Source organism: Crocodylus siamensis, chromosome 4, assembly GCF_052110815.1.
Source record: "Crocodylus siamensis isolate JL-2025a chromosome 4, ASM5211081v1, whole genome shotgun sequence".
Classification (NCBI taxonomy): domain Eukaryota; kingdom Metazoa; phylum Chordata; order Crocodylia; family Crocodylidae; genus Crocodylus; species Crocodylus siamensis.
The window spans coordinates 127,276,576-127,290,256 of NC_143398.1; the positions used below are offsets into that span (position 1 = coordinate 127,276,576).

The 13,681-nt window shown below is 43.4% G+C and overlaps 1 protein-coding gene across 8 annotated transcripts in view; it reads right to left on the reverse strand.

Annotated features, from left to right (window-relative positions):
• Nucleotides 1-9,373, reverse strand: part of SCUBE1 (signal peptide, CUB domain and EGF like domain containing 1) — a 365,618-nt gene extending 356,245 nt beyond the window's left edge. For 3 of the 8 annotated variants that reach the window (XM_090043749.1, XM_090043748.1, XM_090043743.1), the window contains exons 1-2: nt 8,757-9,367; nt 5,688-5,810 (exon numbers count right to left, since the gene is read on the reverse strand). In XM_090043749.1, coding sequence (XP_089899875.1) covers nt 5,688-5,810; nt 8,757-8,946 — 313 coding nt within the window. In that variant the 5' untranslated portion in view covers nt 8,947-9,367. Of the gene's footprint in view, nt 1-5,687; nt 5,811-8,756 lie in introns of all 8 variants that reach the window. The other 5 variants (XM_090043750.1, XM_090043747.1, XM_090043742.1 and 2 more) reach the window with 5 other exon arrangements.
• Between the last annotated feature and the right edge of the window lie 4,308 nt (nt 9,374-13,681).

Genomic DNA, 13,681 nt, shown 5'->3' on the forward strand with positions numbered 1-13,681 from the left:
ATTTCTAGCCATCATAGGAGCAATCATCAGGGAGGTAAAGGCCCAAACTGATTCATAGCATCAACTGGCTCCTTGCTGGAAAAAGATGAGGGCAGAGGATTGGACTGTATTAACAAGGAGGTCATTTTCAGTACTATTTCTTATGAATTGACCAGTTCCCTGCCATGACTGTTCAACTACAAGTTTCACTGGAATAATGGGCTATCACATCAAGTCACTTGTAGCTGTATATGGAAATAGCTTTTAGAAGATACTGTTGGAAAGCTGATTACAACTACCAGACAGAACATCCCAGGGATTACCACAGCCTACAAAGATGTAATAAATTCTGTGCCAGTGAGGAATCGGAGATTGTAGATGGACAGAAGAAACAGATCCAAATGCCTTTTTGGCTAGGGACAGAAGTTACATATAAACTGGTTTAAGTGATCAAAAACTGGTTTAAACCTGTAACAGAACATAAGTTCACTGTACATAAACCAGTTTCAAAATGGCTGAAACTGATTTGCGATAAACCTGGTTGAATCAGATTGAACTGATGGAGTCCAAACCAGTTTATGAAACTTCTGTCACCCCTTCCTGGCTTAAGTTAAACTAGAGTCCCTCACCATCCCAACAAGCTCTGCAGCCCTGGGCTGAGCTATCTGCTCCAGCAGAGTAGGGCTGTCCCTGCCCCTCTTCTCCCTAGCTAGAGCGCAGGGGGAGGTGGGGAGCAGCAGGGACAGGGGCGTGGCCAGACACCAGCTCCCCTAAGGGGAAGCAGACAGGGAAGAGGTTTATTCCCCACTCCCTTCCCTGTCCCACTAGCATAGACCTGCCAGGCATTGCTCACTGCTCCAGTGGTGGAGTCGGGGACCTGGCAGCAGGCCTGAAATGAACTTGCCAGGGAGGGGTGTTATTCTTCCTCCCTGTCCCATGGACCTGAGCTAGGGCCCACCTCGTGCTCCCCCCTCACTGTTGCAGCAGCAGAGGTGGAAACACAGGTAGACACCAACTAGCATGGCCCCAAGACAGAGGGGGCAGGGAGAGAGTTTATTCCCCCCTTCTAACCCCTGGGGACTGCAGCCAGGGTCTGCCCACCACTGCTGATCACTCCTTGTACAGGGTGAGTGGCAGAATAAGCCCCATCCCTGCCCCCTCCACCAGACGCCAGAGGGAAGAAGGAAATAACCCTATCCCTGCCCCCTCCCCTAAGGGGGCCATGATGGCTGGCCTCTGGCAGTGCCCCTGTACCTGCTGCTGGAGCAGCGAAGGGGGAGCAATTGTGATGGGGGTAGCACCCCCTCTCATGGTTTCCCTGAGCATGAGCCTCTTCCTGGTGGGAGGCTTTGCTGTGGGGTGGTCAGAGCTGCTGCAAACTGTGGGGCAAGTGGTGGCAGCCATGCACCCCCCCAGCACAGCTTCCTTACAGCTGAGGGTGCACTGTAGCATGCCCGCAGTGGCTCCTGGTTTGAGCCACTGCAGGCATGTGCCTGCTTTTCCTCAGTGCAGAGGGAATGTTTCTCCCTTGCAAATTGGTTCAATCTAGCCAGGTTAGACTAACCTGCAAAGATTGAATCAATTTAGGCTCAGGCTTTTTGAATGTCTATGCCTAGACTTTATGACTACTTGAGTGAACAGCACTTTCAGTTTCAAATGCAGATGATAGCTAGAGGACCCTTGTGATCAATGCTGTTGCTGCATTGCATATTGCCTGCCAGTGTCAAATGGATGCTAGAAATGGAACTTTATAGTTACTCTACACATTTAAGAACAAAACACTGTCACGCAAAGAATATATTTATAAAAGGAGGAGAGTAACTACATAAGAACAAGGCCACATTTTCAATACTAGTAGTGGTTAAGGTATAGTAAGACATTTGCATCCTAAAAGCTTGTTTGAAACAACATGAAAGTGGATACTTGTTTAAAGGGAAAGTTAAAATGGGGTGGAGAGGTGCAGGCTGAACTAGGAAAAGAGAAGCAGCTCATTCAAGCTTCTCTCTGGCAGAGCACCAGTGCTCTATAGGATGCCTGAGAATGGGCTCAGGGCAGAAAATGTTGACATGGAGAAAAAAAAAAAAGAGGGTCTGAGACACAGGGTCTTAGGAGACTACAAAGACTTTTCCGCAGAGTCCGATACAAACAATTGGGCTCCGCTTTGCTACTGCATATTAGCTTTAAAAGCCAACCTTTTTTTTTTTAAATGTGTTCAGTCACTTGGAAACAAACAAGACTGAACAATACTTCCAGATTGAAAATTTTCATTTATATATCCTTACACATGTGAGTATGTACCTTTATAACCATTTTTACATTTAAAAAATATATAAATCAAATTTCAAGTGCCAGACAATCTCTCCGATCAACAGTATTGACATATAGCATGCTGCCTGCCAGCAGGAGATACCATTCTTTGTCACCTTTCCCTAAAATATAATTTTCATTAATTTAACACCCCCCTGCCCCAGAAATCTAAGGCATAGCCTGGTACACTGAAAATTTGCTGTATATTTTTAATTTTAGTGAACCGTTTAAAGGCTAAATATTATAAAAACTTGTTTTATTTCAGTTTGTTGCAGCATGCAAGTTGCAGTTCTGATTACAGTGAACTAATGTTTATTTTCTAAGAGCTGGTTTGATGGAGAAAGTAAGAGGGTTGAACCGCACTGCCTGTTCTTTAAAAATTAAGCAACACATGATAGTTCTTACCGTCATTTGGACATTTACATAGGACATTAACTGACACAATGCCATGCTGTTTTCATAGGTATCAACTTTCAGTTGATCAAAAAACCATTTGGAAAAAGTCAGTGATAGAATAAGAATAATGCATTACTCCCATTCTGGCTTTGACACTATAGGTATTATTTGGCATGTTTCATTTGGAAGAGAATTCTCTTTGTTATCACTGGCATAACTGACTGCCTCATAACGTAGCTTTCAAGAGGTTAACTACTAACTGTATTTAAAGTATTAAATGGCAAACAATACTGCTGCTCTATTTATCTCTGTGGTTTTTGTAAGCTTGACCTCAAGATACAAAATTAATCAACTCTTGCTGAATGGCAGACTGGGAGGTAGATTTTAGCTCTGCCACTGAGCTGTTATATGGCCTTTTAGCTTAATATCCCTGTACCCAAGTTTATCCATCTATAAAAACAACATAATGATGGTCATCTACCTCATTGCAATATCATTAAATGAATGGCTGTCAAGTACTTTAAGATCATTAAGAAGTGCTATAGGAGTACTATAAAATTAGCATCTAGACATGAAGTTGGTAAATTCAGCACAATTCAAGGTAGGAAACATCTACATTATTTCAGATTCTTTCCTTTCCTCATATAAGTTTACTATTATGAACTTAAGACATAAAAAAACCTGATGTTACCCTCTTAGAACTGTCAGTACAATGCGAGTAGAAAGATTATACATAATATACAGCACATAATCCCTGGTATTCCATTTTAGAGAACCTATGTTCATTTCCATAAATTAACCAGCAATTTAGGATCCATGCAGAACCTGTCTGAATTTACCCTGTTTTACTTATCAAACTTGTCCGATGCTACATACCAAACATGAGTTCAAAATTAGCTACAAAAATTCCATTTTGTACATAATTCTGCAAGGAAGCCTGTACTTTACTACTCACAGAGCACTCTTTTTTTACTGAGCCAAGCTAAGCCAGGCAAAGAGAAATATATGTATTAAATAAGCATGGATACCAGCCAGGGCTACCATTAAACAGGGATCAACATCTAAAATATGAGTAGTTAAGGCTTTGGGAAACTTTTGATGTGGAAAGCCAGTACAACAGGAAGGATCAGTGCCGAGAACATTACACCTTCCATAGCCATGGCTGCAAGTACATCTTCTCAACATATAGGACATGTTCCTTGGAAGGGATAAAATGAGGAACAGAAGTAGTGCCGGATGAATATTTTATCTCTTTCTTTGCAAGAAAGAAAATCTGGCTTCCAGCAAATCGCTGTTCAGAGACACTAGAACACCAAGAGGTGGACAGTAAGAATTTCTCTCTGTCAATATAAGCTCAAGACAGAAAAATATGACACTTGACCAAACACTTTGGAAGCCTGTGGAGAATAAATATGTGGTTTCAAATTTTTGTGGACTTCAAAGTCATTTCTAGGTGTTTAATGTTTTTAATGGATTTACCGTACACATTTTGAAAACGCTTCAGACTGTAAAAGGGGTATGAGAGGAACTCAGATTTGGAGGGGAATTTACATAACCACAAGCAGGGGGAAAAATTCCTCGTCCTTTATTTACAAGGTATGATGCACTGATTACAATACCCATTTTTGCAATCAGAATCTAAACTTTTTGCTGAAGTTAATAAAAACTGAAGTGCCTTTCAAAATGTACTAGACATTTTACAGCAGAATGGATGGGCTTGAAGACATTTGAAAGTAAAGCCAATGTTTAACATCAGCATAAGTACAATCATCTCAGTGGTATATCAGAGGTCGTCCAAAATAAGGAGACAGTTTTAAAAAGACCAATTTAATTTTATTCGTTGTCTACAGGTCAAGGAGTGGGGTGTTCCACAGACCCAGAGGCAAAGATCTACACATCACTTTAAAAGTTCCCCTCCTTACACATGCACACAGATCCAAACGTCTTTTGCTCAGGCATGGTTTTTCTCCTATGTAAGTAAATAGTAGAGCTCCCATAGATCCCAGGGAGCCCAGAAACTCAAGATATTTATATTCTTGACCATATCAGGATGGCAAATCAATCATAGGGGCAGAACTGGGTAAGTCCTAGCTGAACTCTTTAATCACAAGAGTCCTAGCTGAAATCTTTAATCACAATTCAGAGGGGGAGAGAGAATCCTTAACACTCCCGCAAGAACAAGGAACTTTGGAAAAAAAAAAAAAAAAAAGGTGGTAAATTCAATGCATGATGCACAATTACTGTGGAAAACTCATTGCCATAAGGTACCAATGATTTCAGAAGCCCAAGGTGATTAAATAAAAGGGCTGAACATCTATACATAGAACAGGACTAGTCAGAGTTATGATAGCTTTGGAAGTTAGAGAAGCCTTCATCTGTACCTCCAGGTAGTAGGAAACTTTGGCTGAAGGGGTGGAACAGGCTATCCCTTCACTGCCTACAGTTCTTTGCACCTTCCTTTCCTCATTTGGCACTGGCTTTTGGTGGCAATGAGATAGGGAAGGACATGGGCCACTGGCTCCATGCAGCCTGGGAGTTCTTCTGTTAAGACTTGCCCTAATGTGTGGGGAATGTTAAAGCATTGGCAATTGCAATGGGAACTGAGGAGGATCTTTTCCTGAATCTCTTTTCCCCAAGTAACCTTCTCTGCAGTTCAAGGTCACTGCCTCTTACCCAGCAAAACTGCAAGGCCCCTCCAGCCTCACTCAGCCCTCTCTCCACCAAGGTTATGATCAAGTAACTCAGTGCCTTCAGAGAGAGAGAGAGAGAGAGAGAGTGTGAGTGAGTCCTCTCCCACCCCTCCCAATTTCAGTTTTAAAGCAAACTGCAGGACACTGTTTCTGATGCAAAACAATTAGCAAAAGCAGCAGGGGATGCTTGCCAATAAACACCAAGACTTGAGGTTAAGCAGCTCTAACTCTGCATTCATCGTTTCAGGAATCCAGCTATTTACAGAAGCTTTGAGAGAGCACACACACCCAGGGAAGGCAGGAGGTTCTCCTTACCTTCACATTGTTTCCCCTCGCCTTTGTAACCTGGTTTACAGATACATTTATATGCTTTTGGTGTGTTCTGACAAATGGCATCAATGTGGCAGTCATCTGTCCCCTCTGCACATTCGTCCACATCTGGAATGACAGAATGAATCCAAGAGGAGAGCTGTAGGAAGGCATTTCAATAGAGATCCTAGTCCAGAGAGTTCTGGCTACTAACATCCTGGCTGCAGAAGCAGTTTGGTCCCCTCTTTAACATGGAGCAAACAGTTGGGTGCATTGCATGATATGAAAACAGATTGCAAATTTGTCATTCTCTCCCCAATTTGCAAACCCCTTTGCAGAGAGTAAACCCCTTCAGCAGCGTGTGCATCTGAATCGTATCGTTCACACAGGCAAGTTTTATATCTACCACCTAGGTCATAGGTATACCCTCGGGGTGGGGGGCCGTACAAACTAGCGTTACCCAAATCTATTAAGCTAATCAAAACCCATGTCAATGAGCCCTGAAAGGCAAAGCAAAGCTCCTGTGCACATTGCTAGAAAACCCATCACTATCCTGGCAGGGCAGAGGGGGAAAAACATATTTGAAGAATCAAGCCACATGAAGCCTTTTTACTGAGGGGCATAAAATGAATGGAAGAGCATGTGACAGGGGTATGGGTTGTAGCCATGTTGGTCTAAGGACATAGGAAGACAAGAATATTTGAGTAAATCCGGTATCTTTTATTAGACCAACTCAAATGTCAGATTTACCTAAAGAACTTTGTCTGGAACAGCATGTGACACTGGAAAAGTTAGAAAGGACACACAATAACACTGTACCCCTCCTCCAAACTCAGGAGAGCCTTTCAGGGGTGTTGGTTAAAGCCTATTGGTCACATAGGTAGATGTGATCTCTTTTATTAGACCATTTAAATAGTTGGAAATATTGTTCTTTGCACGCTTTTGGCACAGACACCCTTCTTCAGGCAGAGGGAGAGTCTCTGAGGGCATTCTTCATCCAGAGGTTTCAGTGCATAACTGAAGGCCTCAAGCAGCCAAGGTTAGCTTTCTTGCAGGAGGAACCCTCCCTCTCTAAAAGAGTTTAATGAGGAGTTCTGGTTTTCTCCTCAAATATTTAGAAGAGGGAAGGGGAGGGAGGCAAGCTGAGAGGAGCTGAGGGAACTTTAATGAAGGGCACAGAGAGAAGCTGAAGCCTTTTCTCTGGGTGCACGTGGGAAACTTGCACAAGCCAAGGCAATCTGCACCCCTTCCTCAGGGCTCCCTCCTCCTGGATGGGGAAGAGGTAATGAAGCAGCTAAGGGGGAGGGAAAATGACTGACCCTTTGGGGGGGAAAACATCTACATCTATAGGAGACAATCCCTTCAGAGCTAGTGGAAGAGAGGTTTTGTTTTGTTTTTTTTAACATAGTGGAAGAGAATGGCCCAGGGCTATTGATTGCTGCCTTCATGTCACTAAGAAAAGTCCGTCTTGCTGGGAATGTACTTTAAATGGCTTTCTGCACAATTGAATGCAATAGGCACATCTGGGGCTCCTTAGCTACACACAAGCAGAGAGGGAGCCCTTCTGATTAGGAGGGATATTTTATCATCAATTAACAGAGCCTGGATCCAACCAGGCTGGGCTTGCTGTTTATAAGGGGGGGGGAGCCCAGTGACATCCATGTGCAGTTTGTTTCATGCTAATTACATGAACAGATCCTCCCAAAAGGTGCAGTAAAGTGAAAAGAGTTTGATTGTTAGCCTGAAATCCTAATGCTAATTGTTTCAGAAATGCTCACTCAGCCATCTTCAGGGATTAAACGAGGATCCTTCAAAGTCACCGTGGGGAGGGGAGGAATAATCAGATATTGTGGCAATGCAGAAGACTTTGCAAAGAGTGGGGTGCTCCCCTTCAAGGATCTTCCCAAGAATTTTTTTTTTCTTTAAAGGGATGGGGTGGGGAGAGAGATGCCCCCTCCCAAGCTCTGCCTCCCCTAGAGAAAGGTGGAGCTGCTGAGATTCCTTCTCCACCCCCACCCCAGTTTATTTTAGCTGCTGGGCCAGTGCAGATCTAGCTGTGATTTACGTGAATTCGCTTAGGAGAGCTGAGGGTGTTGCTCAGATCAGACACAATGTCAATCAAGCACAAAAAGAAAGGAAAGGGAAAAAAGGGGAAAAAAGAGTTGTTGTTTTTTTAAATGCCTCAGTTCATACTTTTGACTGGCACCCATCTCCCATCAAGATCAGCAAAAGTGACAGCTGGGCTCTTTTATAAGGCCGTCAGAAATTCAAACTGTATTGAGCCAAGGAGGACATCTCACAGCAAGCAGAGGATGCCTGGGAGTCAGGCGTGAATGCCAATGAATCAAGTGAAAGGGGCAAAACCAAATATGAGCCTTTCCCCTGCTACAAAATCTCCCACTGCCCAGGTTCCCAGCGCTTATGCTTCCTCCCTTTTATATAACGTAAAAGTTTTGCCCACAGGGAGAAACAGGCACCCCCCCACCCTCCCCATCTTACCTGCCACGGTTGTTTTTGTTTAAATCAATCTGCAAGGGCTTTCTGCATTAAATCAATCTGCAAGGGCTTTCTGCATCCTGAAAAGCTGACCCAATAAGACCCTACTGTCACAACACATTTCCATGAAAAGTTGTTATCTATCTATCTAAATGCTTGCAGCAGAACCCAGGCTCAGCAGTCTGCTGGCTAGGAAAAGTGCAAAGCAAGTGGAGGACAACGTCAGCTGGATCAAGGGAGAACTTTAAATAAAGGACGGATACCCAGGCTCAAAAAAAAAAAAAAAAAAAATCTAGCTTTCTACACAGAGCCATTCAGGGCAGGAATTTTAGGGACACTTATGAAAAAGTAACATTCCCCCCGCCCCCCCTTTGCAGGAAAAAAAAAACCAAACAAACACATTCAATTCCTTCGAAAAATTGCTGCAAAAGCATTTGACCCCCCGCCCCGGAAAACTCCCTTGGCAGCCCCATATTAGCACCCCTCCCCCTGCAAGAAAGAAAGGGTGGGCAAGGAGCACCCCAGCTCCAGAGGCAATTGCATCCCAGCCCAAACAAGGAGGTGGGCTAGCTTTCTTACCTGGGACTCCGCTGCCCCCCGAAAGCCTGCCCGTGGAGAAGAGGACGACCAGCAAACAAAAGTCCCACCGCGGCAAGCAAACAGTCCCCATGATCATGATAGGATGCAATGCAGTTGGTGCGGGGCTTTGATAAGAGAAGCGCCCGGGACTGGCAGAGGGGAGCTGCAGACACTGACGCGCTGACAGCATCCCGCTGATTCGCAGAGGGACCCGCGGGGTGGGCGGGACAGACAGGGACTAGTGCCAATCTCGCATCAGGCGCGGGAGTGGGGGGAGGGGTTCCTGGGGGCGGGCATTGAACTCTTCCCTTCTCCCTCAGAGAGCGACCCGGCCTCTCCTGCCCCTGCCCCCGCCCCCAGGCTCTCACTCCGGGGATGAGCGCTCCCAGGTGAGCAGCATCGAGTCCCTGCTTTTCTACCTTTTTTTCCCGTGCCTGAAAAAGCGTGTTTGTGCCCCAAAGCTTGCAAAGAATAACTCTCCCCAGCTATTGAGTTGGCCTAATAAAAGATTTCACCCAATGAACTTTCCCTGTCCCTACCAGCCGTGCTTTTTTAAAAGTAATGTATTTGCCTCAGATCCTCCAGGCTCTCACTTGATCCCTTGAATCTCGCTGCCTCTCCCTGTCTGCCCCAGTAGCTCCCTCCTGCTCCTGCTCCAGGTACCTCCTGAGCCTCCCAGTCCCTGTCCACCCCTCCGCCCCCCGGGGTTCAGTGAGAGCTCGCTTTGCTCCTCTCACACGAAAAGGCAGGAGGCTTTGAAGTCCAGCAAACCCAACAGCGGGTCTCCTTGACAACCAATAAGAGGGATTCTCCACCCCCACCCCCCGCCCCTTTTGGGCTCAGACTAAAAAGAAAACTTTTTTTGTCAGCCTTGCCTTTCCCCAGCCTCATCTCCCACTTAGGACTGCCTTTTTAACGTGCCTCAGGTCATTACCATGAAGCCCAGCCATTACATTTCCATAAGGTTTTAGCAGCAATCTGGGGGTTTTCCAGAAAGTGAGAACAGCCAGGGCAATGGTCTCTGTGTGTTCCACTGACCCACAATGGCTAGCTGTGCCCACTTGCTCCTCGTTCACTATGTAACTCCAGCCTTCAGACGCTTAAAAACTGATTGGACTGAGGGACAAATGACAGAAAAAAAACTATCCCTTGTCCCCGAGTACAGGTTCTAGCCCACCCATTACAGCTTGTACTCTCATGTAGTAAGGGAAGAAAAAAAATCCCCTTCATTCCCCCAGAACAGACAAAACTGGGTACATTTTTGTTTAGAGAATGAATTTCATGCCCACCCCTTCCAAGAAATCTTTTGATGGCAAGGTGAAACTTGAGAAGCTTTCTTTTGAAAAGTGTGAAACTGGAAACCTGAAAGCTTTGAACCCCAGTCGGGGTTTAAAGGGTTGTTAAATATTTTGCAGGTCCACTTTGTTCAATCTGATTTTATACCCCTAGGTTTTGTTGTATATATATATATATTGTGTGTGTGTGTGAGTGCAGCAGGCTCATCTCTGAAATCTCCCATGCCTCTTGTAAATAACATACACTTTGCAGAGCCATCGATCAAAAAAAGTGGCATTTCAAGTTACCAAATTGCCTGTTTCCAGCACTCTGCACTTCTTTTTAGGAGATACTGATGCTCATTTATGAGAGTTTTAAAGCCTCCTGCAGTTTGAAGGAAGGGAAGGAAAACCTTTTTACTCCTCGGTGCAAATTTGGACTAATGAAAAATGCTTTACTTAAATTGTCTCCCTCTCCCTCCTGTACAATGATCTACTATCAAACTGGTATTGATTAGTTCAAGGGTCCACAGCATAAAAGCCATTTGATTTGCAACTATTTAAACTTCTGCTTTGAGCATTAATCCTTTGGTCTATGTCTCTTGAGACTACAATCCCTTATTTTGGGGTTAGTAAGTTAATGTGCAGTTGTGAGCTCTTTGCTGAAGTCTTCCATGAATATAAAGAGTTGCTTCTCTGGGAGTCCCCAGAGGCTACCTGGTACCTTAGAGCTCCACCTAGTGAATTTTATTGCATGCTGAAGCAGAAGCCTCCTTAATAAAGAGCTGTGGTAGCTGAATAACCATTCTCTTATAACCTCTGTGAGCCAGTTAGTCTCTAAGGTGCCAACCTGCTTTACCTTCTGCCACACCCTAATAACTAAGTACCACCACCACCTGAGCCTGGTGGAAAATATTCAGACAACACCCTTATTTTCAATGAGGTTGTAACAGGAATTTCACCCTGGGCTGTAAGAGGCAAGGCTCCAGAAGGCTATCCTGCAGGATAACCTAACTTTTCTATTTTGTTGTTCTCTGAAGTTATCATTTCAAACTGCTTTTTTCTTTTTCATTCATTTTGATGAAACCACCTTGAAATGGCAGGCAACCTTTGCTTGTCAGTCAATCAGAAATATCTGATTAGACCTTTAAGAATCAGAAAAGATCAGAACCATCTAAGAATGGGATTGCATTGACTTCTGAAGAATTGAGAAAATATGTTTTATAAAATCAGCAAAATAATTCTATTCAACTGCTTTGGTAATTAGCTCTTTCAGGTACAAGAAAACGTATTATGTTAAATGCTTTGAAAGTCAAATTTAAATAACTTTGTAAGTCAAATGCTTTTTTCCCCCCACATCCACCTGTGACTCAAATTGCTTTCCAGGTAATATTTTATACAATGTAAAACTGCTTTGCACTCAGAATTGCTCATAAGGGATTAATAAAGGAGGATCACACCTTTTTCTTCATAGTACTGGATAGAATGTTTCCCGGTGCATCCTCCCTCATGGAGGATAACCTATCTGCCAGAGCTCCCTTTCAAATTGAATAGCCGATTGCAATAATGGCAGAATTGCATGAGAAATGTTTGGACAGTGCCTACCACAGAATGGGCCTGAACCTTCTTACAAGTCCCTGGGTATTGAGTACACACTGAAGGGCTCTCAAACTGCTTTCACTCTTAGGGGTCAGATTTGAATATAGTAATTGAATTTTCTTGGATGAACATCCTTTCCATTTGTAGCCCACCTCGCTGCCTGTCTGTAATCACACATCAATTCTGTGGTGATTATATAAATTGTGTATGTGGAAAATCAATATTAGGAGTAATGTATCTTAATCTGGTTCTAATGTGATGCACCAGCTTGAAACTAGGAGAAACCTCCCCCAGCGACCAGCCTGTTAACCACAGACTACCTATCACCAAGTGCCACGCATACCAGTGGGTCCACGCAGCACAGTTTGTGAACCACTATTTTATAGCTTTGTACCACTACCTTAAACAACACTGGGATACTTTCTGGTAGTCTGCAACAGATGACATATCTATAGCTTATTCAGGATCTAAAATCTGTCATGCCAAAATCTCTAAAGTGATATAGGATTTTTCCATATTTTTCCATTAAAGAAGGTAAGTTGTTCATTATGACTTATCCTTTTTAGAAATACTAACTGGACTCCATGAAAATTTGATCTTGAAACAGGTTCTTCAAAGAAAGCTAAAGACATAAAGCAATTCTAAACTTTCTTGCTTTTGAAGGCATGATTTACTGATAGGGTTAGGCAGACCACTTATGTTACCAACTCTTTCATTTCAGTGTTTCAGGACAATCATATTCCTCCAAGATAGTGGCCTGTCATGGTTGACATTTACTTCAGAAATTAAGAAACAGTCTCAGGTAGCATACAGGATGGCATTCTTGTCTAGTGGATTGGGAGCCCTATACTGTCTTCCCAGATCTTTTGCTAACCCACTGTGTGGACCAGAGTGGTTCACTTTACTGTTCTGTGCTTGCTTCCCCTTTTGTCTATGAAGAGAGCAAATGCTCTGTGGCAGGGACTCTTTCATAGTGTGAATGTGCAATGCCTAGCACAATGTGGCCATAATCTCAGTGAAATTCTTTAGACTCTCCTGCAAGGCAAAAAATATTTTGATAATTTTTTACCAGTAAGACCACAACAGAAAATTCCTTTACTTTGGAGCAAATTCATGGTCATCCTACACAGTGGTGGAGAGAATTCTAAATGAAATCTCAGGGCCTTCACCAGGCAGAGGAGGGGAAAGCAGAGTCCAGGGATTTGCCAAGGAATTGTTTTTTGAACTGAATGTCCCTGTCAATTTGTGGAAAGTTGGGCTTTTTGTGGAGGGTGAGAAAGAAAGTGGCAATTATGATTCTTTCCATTAAAAAAAAGTCAGCCTTGATAATATGATAGAATATTGTTCATTTCTGTAATCCTCAGGTTTGGGAGAATATACTGAACTGGACCTGACAGAGAGAGGCAGAGCCACAAACTGTAGGCCAGGTAATTTCTTCCCCCAAAAAACCACATTATTGAGTATTGCCTAGCAGTTACCAGATATTGGAATCTGCTATATGTTGGTATGGCACTGTATTTGGAATCTAAAGTAAACATTCAGTCCAGGAATGTGCTATATTAGAGCTTAGACTAAATAACTGAATGGTCCCATCTAACCTTAAAATCTACAAATAAATGCATCTGTATTATTTTTTTTAATAGCAGCCACAACCACCTTAGTAATGAAACACATCCTTGTGTCAAAATCACTTAGAGGTTATATTTAATTTTGTGTCATTGTCCCACTGACAGGATAGTGATTGGAACCTAAGGGAAGCTTGGACCACTTTGGCCAAGGACGTGTGTAAATCTGTGCTAAAGCTAGCAGACAAATAACTGCCCTCTTTGCACTGCTGCTACCTTGGTATCCTACCACAACGCAGACTGCCACTGAATCATGCTGCCTACAACAGCAAGGCACTCCATTTCCTTCCACGGGGAACTCATGCTGTTGTGTTAATGATGGTCAGACCAGAATCAAACTCTGAAGAGAAGAGGCTTTTCTTAAACCCTTTTACATTGTGGACCATATCTCAATATATAGATAGTTTTCTACAAACTTGCAGGTCAC